The 10347-nt window shown below is 30.1% G+C and overlaps 1 protein-coding gene across 1 annotated transcript; it reads right to left on the reverse strand.

The window, feature by feature from the left end:
- Window positions 1-8444: 8444 nt before the first annotated feature.
- Window positions 8445-10347, reverse strand: LOC149495535 (protein neprosin-like). Its single transcript, XM_089723388.1, has 7 exons — window positions 10193-10347; window positions 10018-10110; window positions 9709-9921; window positions 9455-9604; window positions 9289-9342; window positions 9055-9192; window positions 8445-8951 (listed from the first exon to the last, which is right to left on the reverse strand). The coding sequence occupies exons 1-7, from the start codon at window positions 10334-10336 to the stop codon at window positions 8559-8561; spliced, it is 1185 nt and encodes a 394-aa protein (XP_089579514.1). The 5' UTR covers window positions 10337-10347; the 3' UTR covers window positions 8445-8558.

Below are 10347 nucleotides of genomic sequence, written 5' to 3' on the forward strand. Positions count from 1 at the left end.
GGAGAAACAATCTGATAAAAGTTTAAATACAATCACTATTCGCGATAAAAGACCAGAATGGATAGTAAATGAACAAACAATAAAAAGTGATTTTCCCCCTAAAACAATTAGTAAATTAAAACATCAAGATCATGAGATTATATGTGCACCATATAAAGTCGCTCGAGATAATGATACAAATAGTAAGATAATTGAACAAAATAACTTTAGTAATGCAAGTTTAATTTGTTTAAACTCACAATTAAAACGAATAGAACATATGCTAGAAGAGAAACCTTTAGTGTCAGAAACCATAAAAGGAAAAGAAACTGTAAAAACTCACATGTTTAAACCTTATCAAATTTCTCAATCAAGTAAACAAGAATTTGTAAATAAATTAAAAGATCAATTGAGTAAACTTGAGGTTCATTCAGCAACTAATCAACATGTAGCTCCTGACACTACTGAAGCCTCTAGAAATATAAACATTATAGAAGAAAACACCAACTCTGATGTCAGCGAACCTGACTCAGAAGATGCTAAACAATTTGAATTAAATCCTATAAATCATCATAGAGAAATAGTAAATAGGGCACCAGACTTAGGCATTATTGATAAACCTAACACTATATCTCAATTTAAATATAATGCTTCAACAATCTATGAATGGAACATAGATGGTTTAAGTGAATATAATATCTTAAGTATTTTGCAACAAATGACCATGGCTGCAAATGCTTATAAAAAGCAGTCAATTATTTCTGATAAGGCTATTGCAGAAATCCTCATTGCTGGATTTACTGGACAACTTAAAGGTTGGTGGGACTATCATCTCACTGAACAACAACATCTAGAAATTTTAAATTCAATTCAAGTCAATGATGAAGGTGAACCTATATATGATGAAAATGGTGAAGTAATTCAGGATGCTGTGTCATCTTTAATTCTCACTATTTCACTTCATTTTATTGGGGATCCATCTCACTTAAAAGATAAAAATGCAGAATTACTTAGTAATTTAAAATGTAAACACTTAGGTAATTTTCAAGAATATAAAACTACCTTTCTAACTAGGTTAATGTTAAGAGAAGACTCTAATCAAAGCTTTTGGAAAGAAAAGTTTTTGGCTGGACTCCCTTATTTCTTAGGAGAAAAAGTTAGGAACAATATTAAACAACAATATGGTCAACCTATACCATACAATAAATTAACTTATGGTCAATTAATTAGTATAATTCAAAAAGAAGGTTTGCAGATTTGTCATGACTTAAAACTTCAAAGAACAATAAAATATGAAATGCAGAAAACTAAAAAAGAATTAGGATCATTTTGTAAACAATTTGATTATAGTGTAAAATCTCCACAGAAATGTGATGGACAATGCATGCGAACACATAAATCTAAAAAATAATATAAAAATAAATATCATAAAAGACAATACAGGTCTACACCTAGTCAAGATAAATTTTATTCTAAAGAAAAATATAAACCCCATAGGAAGTCTAAAAGAAAGCAACAAGCTAAAAATTCCAATAAAACCTCTTATAAAGATTTAACTTGTTATAATTGTGGTAAAAAGGGACATACTTCAAAATTTTGTAAATTTAATAAAAAATTAAATGAATTACATTTAGATGAAGAAGTGTTAAATAAAATCCACGAACTATATCTTGACTATGATTCTTCATAATCTGAGGTTATAGAAAGTGGAAATCAAATTGATGAATTAGGTACAACAACTAGTTCATCTGATTATTCTATAAACATGTTAACTAAAGATCAAAGTACGCTTTTAGAAGTAGTAAATTCTATAGATGACCAAGACACTAAAGCTAAACTCCTTCAAAAACTCATTAAAAGTTTTAAAGAAACCCAGATAGTAAAAGAGGATATAACTCCTAAAATTCAACATAATACTTTTGATCTCACAACTATATTAAATAAAAATAAGCATAAAAAAGTAGAAGCAGAAAGTTCCACTAGTAATTTAAAAAATGAAGTTAGAAATCTAAAGAAGGAAGTTAGTGAATTAAAACGACAATTTCAACTTCATGATAAACTAATAAAGGTATTAGAATCTCAACTTATTTCTAGTTCTTCTTCTGATGAAGCAGAACCAGGTAAAGATGAAATAAATCAATTAGATGAAGATGTAGATAGTAATTTTCTAAATTTATTACAAGAAATAACTTCAAGAAAATATTTGGTAAAAATAAACATTCAGGTAAATGATTTTGTAATAGATGCAATTGCACTGTTTGATACAGGTGCAGATTTAAATTGTATAAAATCAGATTTAATCCCTAAAAGATATTGGTCAAAAACTAATGAAAAACTAAGTACTGCAAATAAATCTAAATTAGAAATTATAGGTAAAACAGATGCACAAATAGTAAATCAAGGTTTAGAAATAAACACAGTATTTTTGTTATCATCTCAAATAAATTATATGGTTATATTAGGAACCCCTTTTATAAATCTAATAACACCATATTCAGTTAAAGAGGATTGTATTAAATTTAAAATAAGAAATAGTACAGTTAAGTTAGAATTCACTGAAAAACCTAAGAAGAAGCAATTAAATCTCTTAAAAGCTCATTCAATTAAAATATTAGACATCAATTCTTTAATTAAATCTAGAGAAGAAGATTTAAAAGATGCAAGAAATAATATGTGTTTAGACAAAATTAAATAACAATTAGAGACTAAAGAAATACAAGATAAAATCACAACATTAAAAGAATCTATGGAAAAGGAATTATGTGCTGATCATCCACATGCTTTTTGGGATCGTAAACAACACATAGTAGATTTACCATATGAAAAAGATTTTGATGAAAAAACTATTAAAACTAAAGCTAGACCAATTCAGATGAATCCTGAATTGATAGAGCATTGTAAAAATGAAATTCAGGATTTACTCAATAAAAAATTAATATCTAAATCTAGAAGCCCATGGTCTTGTGCAGCTTTTTATGTCAATAAAAATGCTGAAATAGAACGTGGTGTTCCAAGATTAGTAATAAATTATAAACCATTAAATACGGCTTTAAAATGGATTAGATATCCAATTCCTAATAAAAAAGATCTTCTAAAAAATTTATATAAAGCAAATATTTTCAGTAAATTTGATATGAAATCTGGATATTGGCAGATTCAAATTGATCCTAAGGATAGATATAAAACTGCATTTACAGTTCCATTTGGTCAATATGAATGGAATGTAATGCCTTTTGGACTAAAAAATGCTCCTTCTGAATTTCAGAGGATTATGAATGATATTTTTAATCCTTATTCCAAATTTTGTATTGTATATATTGATGATGTACTTATTTTTAGTACAACTCTTCATGAACATTTCACACACTTAAAAAACATTTTGTATGATAATTCGACAAAATGGTTTGGCCTTAAGTAAAACTAAAATGGACTTGTTTAAAACTAAAATCAGATTTTTGGGTCATTATATTGAGCAAGGTAAAATTCAACCCATAGAAAGAACTTTGGTATTTGGAGAAAAATTTCCAGATGAAATTACTAATAAACTCCAATTACAAAGGTTTCTTGGTTGTTTAAATTATGTCATTGATTTTTACCCTAATTTAAATTGTATGTTAAAATTATTGCATGATCGATTACGAAAAAATGCTAGTCCTTGGACGGAAAAGCATACTCAATTAGTTCAAAAGATAAAATCTTTAGTAAAAGAAATACCTTACTTATATATTCCTAATCCTACAGCATTTAAAATAGTTGAAACTGATGCTTCTGATATAGGCTATGGTGGTATTTTAAAACAAAAACTTGATAATAAAGAGCGTATAATCCAATATACTTCAGGACATTGGACTCCCGCTCAAGTTAATTATTCTACTATTAAAAAGGAAATTTTAAGTATAGTCATTTGTATAAACAAATTCCAATCTGATCTTTTAAATCAAAAATTTTTATTACGTATCGACTGCAAATCTGCTAAAGATGTTTTACAAAAAGATGTTCAAAATCTTGCCTCTAAACAAATTTTTGCACGATGGCAAGCATTATTAAGTATTTTTGATTTTGATATTGAATTCATTCCTGGTAATAAAAACAATATTCCAGACTTTCTTACTCGTGAATTCTTACAGAACAATGGGCAAGAAAAAGGATAAGGGAAAAGCCATTAAAGAAGAATCAGACTCACCCACTAAAGCTCTTTCTGAGCATTCTAAAGACCTCACTAAAACCCCAGCCTTAAACACTAAAACCTCTAAAGATCTTCAAAGATGGATTGAACAACTTAGTCAATCTCCTGAAGTTTTAAAGGCGTTGCAAGGTATAGCATCTTCTTCCATAGAGGATGCAGGTATGTCTTCTAAACTTAAAACGATCGTGCCCGTTCATGGTACGGCTAGTCTGTCTCAAACGGTAGACAGTAAAGACTTATCAAATCTGTTGATGGCTGTGGATTTGCGAAAAATCCAGTATACTCCTCAAAGTATACATAAATGGTTTGTTAAAAATATTTTTGATTATGAAATTGAGATCGAGGATGGGTATAATAATATTAATCCTTGGTCAATTTTAAAACACTATTACCCTGAGGATTGGTATTTTACTCCAAATGATATTTCAAAACCTCAGGAATATTATCATAATATCTTACTTGATACTGACTCTGTAAAAATTAAACATAATTTTGATCCTAAAAATAAATCTATTATTTTGTATTCTTCCATAAAAATCCAAAGAGTCATTCATCCTAAAGATTGGCCTGCTCCATCCCTTTATACTCCAGTAAAATTCAAAGTTTTATATAAACATGTGCATAGTACTACTTATAATTATTTTGACTATAAAGAAGCATGGGAAAAAGTTTTCTCTATTCAAAATCCCACTGCTACTCATTCGTGGTTAATTTATTTTGATCAGTCTTTTCGTCCTGATTTAAAGATTCCAAACTGGTTTTAAAAATGGTGGCAAACAAGAGGTTTATCCAATGATATTCTCCCTCCTCCTATCATTTCTTTATATCAGTACTTTAAAGCCCATTATAAACCTAGACCTGAAGAAGCCCATATTCCATCCTTAATGTACTATTGTATGGCCTTCTTTACACCTTGGGTATATCAATGGTATTTGGACACTCAGTATCCCATAGGAACTCAAATTCCTATGTTGGTAAAACGACACAAGATTAAATGGTGGGGATCATTCAAGAACTCTACCACTGAACTTAAAATCGATCAATGGATTAGAACTAAACTTTCTAGTACACCTGCATTAACCTATGCTACAACTCTTGCTTTAAAGGATCAACCTACATTTGGAATCCAAAAAGCACAGTGTCAAGCCAGGTTAGCAGCGGCTAAAACACCTGATGAGTATAAAAGAATTTGCCAGGAAATTTTCCAGTTCCACAGGTTCAGATTCTCCAATAAAACCCTCATCAAGTAAACCGCCAGCAGTCTCTTCAGATAAATCGTCATCCAAACCCAGTCTTAAAGGCAAAGCCAAATGGGCAGACATGGCGTCCTCATCTTCGTCAACATCATCATCTTCCCTTGTTTCAAGTAAAGATAGCAATGATGATATTCTTCAATCAATAATAGTAAAAAGTAAAACTGACAAAAAAGAAAAAGGAAAAGCAAAGTTAAAACAAAAAAGCAAAGTGAAAAGAAAAGAAAAGAAAAAGAAGGATACTTCGTCCTCATATGATTAAAAGGCAGAAGGAACCTTATTCCTTCACGTGTCTCTACAGTAAAATTTCGTGGTAAACAGAGTAATGTGCATCAACAGTAAAAAATAAACAGTCTACAGGAAAGAAGATTCTTTGTTTTTTCTTTATAAAGGGAACCTCTCCCCTTGTGAAGGCATAAGTTTAGTTTTAGTTATTACCCATAATACCTCTCTCCTTCGGTGCTCCTAGTTCAAGTTGTAAGAGTTCAAGTTGGAGAAAATCTAAATCTAAAACTCTTGTAAGTTTTAAATCTTGTATTTATATTTTGTAAATAAATAAAGTTTGTATTTTATCTTAAACTGCTACGAATATAAGTCCGTGTTTACGGCACCTTTCTCTTCTCCCTCCACAATCTGACTTAATTCTGGGGATCCCAGGTTAAGGTTGCAAGAACCCTAAACCTTTATGCTAAATTGTTGATTAAATTTGTTATAAGTATGCTCTGTGGATGCAGCTTAGTCTGATCTTCCACATCAGAAATACTATGTAAACTGTATGTTGATTCTGAAGTAAAATTATACTTAATGAATTATATAAGTATTCATATAAATCCAGTTAATCATAGTATTTTAGTTCACAGTTATAATTTATCTTTAAATGTTTGTATCTGTATTTATTTAAATCCCAGTAATAATCTTAGCTCTCTACATATATATGACTTGTAACTCTTTAGTCTTAAAGTCTTTATCCTTAAAGTATATATACGATAAAAATTAAAAAGCATAAGTCTTTTGTTTTCAAAGTCTTTAGTCTTTTAGTTCAAAGTCTTTAGTCTTTTGTTTTGTTGGTCTTTAGTCTTTTGTTGTTTAGCCTTTAGTATAATTATTCTTTAGTCTTTTGTTGGTATATATATATATATATATATATATATATATATATATATGTTTTTGAAATTAAAAATAAAATAACTACATAAAGTATACATACCTACTTTGCTTAAGAAGAAAGAAAATATTATCTATTTGGTTTTTTTTAATGAAAATAAATGAAAACAAAAATTTCCTAATTAATTGTCTCACAATTAAATTAATATCTATTATAGGCACTAATCTTTGGCAACGGCGCCAAAAACTTGATGCCATTGGAATTGTGTTCCGTAAGTGCACGGATCGTACAAGTAGTAAAAAGATTATCGTCCCACATGGATTAAGGAATAGACTATTAATTTTCAAATTCAACAAATTATTAGGAAGATCGGCTTTGGTGAGAAAGGTTAAACTAAGTTACAAAGTGAATTAAATAAATACAAATTAAGATAGCAAGTTGAGATAATCAAAAGTAAATTCAAGCAACCAATTAGTTGAGACAATCTAGCTATGGGATATCTATTAATTCTAGTGCAAACCATGAACAATTTAAGGTTTCCAAATATCTCTCTCGAGTTTAAATGGATTGTTAAAACCACGTGACGTCTACTCAGGTAGCTTCACATGATTAAAACGTGTTTATGCCTATTCCTGAAGGAGAACTAATCTAGGATATCCAAATTCCTCACTCGAGTTTAAATGGAATATTAAAATCATGTGATATTTACTCTCATAGCAGAACACGGTTAAAACTCTTTAAGCTGGTGTTAATTATTTTTACCCTCAAAGAACTTAGCTTAAGATCTAAAATTTTAGGTTTAATATGTAGGATCCAATCTAACTTATTAATTTTTCAATCTAAAAAGTAGATCTAAAATCATGCAAATATAGAAACTAACATACTCACAAGTATTAAGTTCACACACATTAAATCAGGAAAATATAGGTATTCAAATGTAAAATCAAACTATTCAAGGTTACATTTTAAACTAATAGAAAAATTTCATAACTACATTTGAATTTTTAGCGGTGCATTATTACAAATATAGCTACCAATATAAATAACACAAAAGGAATAAGAGGCATAATAAAACAAACTTTGGAGTATATTTGATGTGTTGTCCTTTGTGCCCCACGTCCAAGTTTTGTAAAATAACTCCTGCTTCTTTGCTTCCTTTTATTGCACTTTGCTTCCTTTTGTGTTGTAATAACTCCAATGGCTGCTGTCTCTCCTTATTATTGCTCTCTTAACTCCAATCCCTTTTGGGTTGGAACCCCCAAATCTTTCATCTCATTCTTTATATAATGTTTTTGTTCTTGTTTTAGGGTTGGTCCACTTGCACCCACTTGCACTGATTTTCTCATTTGCACCGCCCAATCCTTGGAAAGAATTGATAATGAGTTGAATCCAAAATCAGATACATTGCACCTCCAAAACGGTGCAGTATTAATCCAGATTATCTGTCAGATGCTCATTCGCGGGGTTTATTATTTCAGGTGTCCAAATTCATTCACTTAGGCTTCTTCTTTTCTTTTGGGCTAAATGTTTCTTGGGATTTTAGCTGGTTGGACTCCTTTGGTTTTGGACAACTCATTGGGCTTTCAAATTGCTGATTTCAAGAGCCTTCTTTTTCATTGATGAAAGCATCTATGAGACCATGAATTAGTCCATTTTCGCTTAAGAATATGTGTATTGATGTTGCTCAAGTGATAAATTAAAAAAGAGAGAAAAATCATGAAAATGAGATTTTATTCCAATCTTTGTAACCAAAAGCAACTTAATTTAATTAAAATAAATGATAAATTACATGCATATTTTGTTGCCATCAACAACGCACGTCATAAAAAAACTAAAAAGCATAAACGAGTAAATAATGAATAGATTACATAACATGTTGATAAGTAATATATCATTAGAAAGACGATTAAATTTACACTTTTATTTATTTGATAATGTTACAATCATTATTGGAGATTAATTTTTGAGTTGCAGCAGTAGAAAGCTTCAATTAATATAAAAATTATTTGTAAGCTTAATAATAATATTGTCTATGTCAATTTCCTTTATAAGTCCCTGGACCACCAAACCACATCAAATGTTTGTAATCCTTTCTAACGTATCCCGAGTCATAAGCATCATAATATGTACGAGGGACATCTCTATATGTCTCAACTTTTGGAGCATTCACAGTTTGATGACTTTCATTAACGATTGTCAATTCTGCACAAAATGAATTATATTCTGTGCTCATAGGATATTTTAGAATATTACCAGAGCCCATTTGAGGACTTGGAATATTTGGAGGACTATATACTTCTCCACCCCATTCTATGTATGTAGCTGAATCTGCCAATCCTGTGAAAATTTTTTTCGGCCACCATCCAACTTGGGTACTGTACTCTGATTGCCACCCAATTTGAAAAATCCAATCTCCATTAGCTGCATCCTGTACATCATCATACAAGGAAAAAACAAAAGTATATATGATGTCGGGCTAAATCTGAAATACTTTGAAAATTTAAGTATTGATGTTTGAGATAATAACTTACTTTGTAGGCGAAAAAGTGTTCAGTATATGTTGGTCCACCTATTTCAGAAAGTTGAGGGAAAGCAAAATCAAGAGGTATATCTGCTCTATTGAGTATAAATCCACTGCAATGAGTATTAAAGCAGTGACTGTTTCCAGCCTATTAAGAGACAAAATAATACGAAAATAGTTATTAATATGAAATACTTAGAATTCAGACAATTTAAAGTTATAAACATGAAAAACATAACGTTACATTTGTGTATATAAAAAGGCGAGTACGAGTATCTCGATACACTGCAGGATTGACCTAAGAATAACATAACATCACAACAAGTTGATGATGATTGTTTAAAAGAAACTGCACAAGATAAATATGAAATTTACATTTAGCAAAAAGGAATAGAATCTAGTTAACTCACAGTCCATCCAAAAATAAGACTATCAGGACCATTTTGGATTTTAATTTCACTTGAACTGTATTGACTTTTATCATACAATTTTGGATTGTACAAGCTAGTAAACATTCCAGCTCCATAGTACTTCCCATTTGACAAACGACCACCTGCAAACTGTTTCATGTATTAGTTACTAGATAGCCAGATTTCAGCAAACTCTTATTGGGTTTATGCAATGTTAAGAGGGTAGTAATGCAAATATGTGGACATAAACTTACATGAACACCAGGTCTAGCAGCATTTTGAGGATTCACATTTGAAGCATATATTTCTGCAGCTAATTTGGCTCTGATGAGATCATCTTTTGTAACCCTCTTGATTGGAACTGTACCAGTTGGGCAACCTTTGCCATTTAGCCATATGGTTTCAGGTCTTAAGATTGATGAAGAATTTCTTTGTCTCCTTCCCGTGGGATAGGATGTAGGTTTCATCTGCATTAAAGAAATCCTAAAATATTACTATATATTTAATTTAGATTAAACAAATGAAACTGATTCAAAAGAAAAAGAAAGAAAGAAAAAAAAAACCTGAAAATGATAAGAGTGATTCTTGAGTAAAGGATGATCAAAAGCAGGTTGTTTGTAAAAGTCTACACAATCATATGTATCTCCATATATTGTCTGTATGTATGAAAACATATTAATAATACCAAATATTAAGATATAAATTCATTACAAACAAAGGAAAAAGTTAGTTTCTAACGAGAATGGTTTCCACTGCTGGCTTAGTAAGACGTTTGAGCTCCTTCTCTAATTCTAAATCCTCTTCTACCGATAATGTTCTTCCAATACATGTTGGCGATAAATACCATAAAAACAAAATTGCTAGTGCAACCTTGAAAGCCATGAATTCTAAGG

Source organism: Jatropha curcas, chromosome 6 (assembly GCF_041381405.1).
Source record: "Jatropha curcas cultivar XTBG-Jc1 chromosome 6, XTBG_Jcur_1.0, whole genome shotgun sequence".
Lineage (NCBI taxonomy): Eukaryota > Viridiplantae > Streptophyta > Magnoliopsida > Malpighiales > Euphorbiaceae > Jatropha > Jatropha curcas.

Bases quoted from the DNA above. Each gene is read 5' to 3' on its own strand.
- LOC149495535 (XM_089723388.1), bottom strand. From the start codon at position 10,336: ATGGCTTTCAAGGTTGCACTAGCAATTTTGTTTTTATGGTATTTATCG. The intron at 9,922-10,017 runs GTTTTTTTTTTC...TCTTTAATGCAG, and splicing joins ATCACTCTTATCATTTTCAG to ATGAAACCTACATCCTATCC. The intron at 9,605-9,708 runs GTAAGTTTATGT...TACATGAAACAG, and splicing joins CTGCTAGACCTGGTGTTCAT to TTTGCAGGTGGTCGTTTGTC.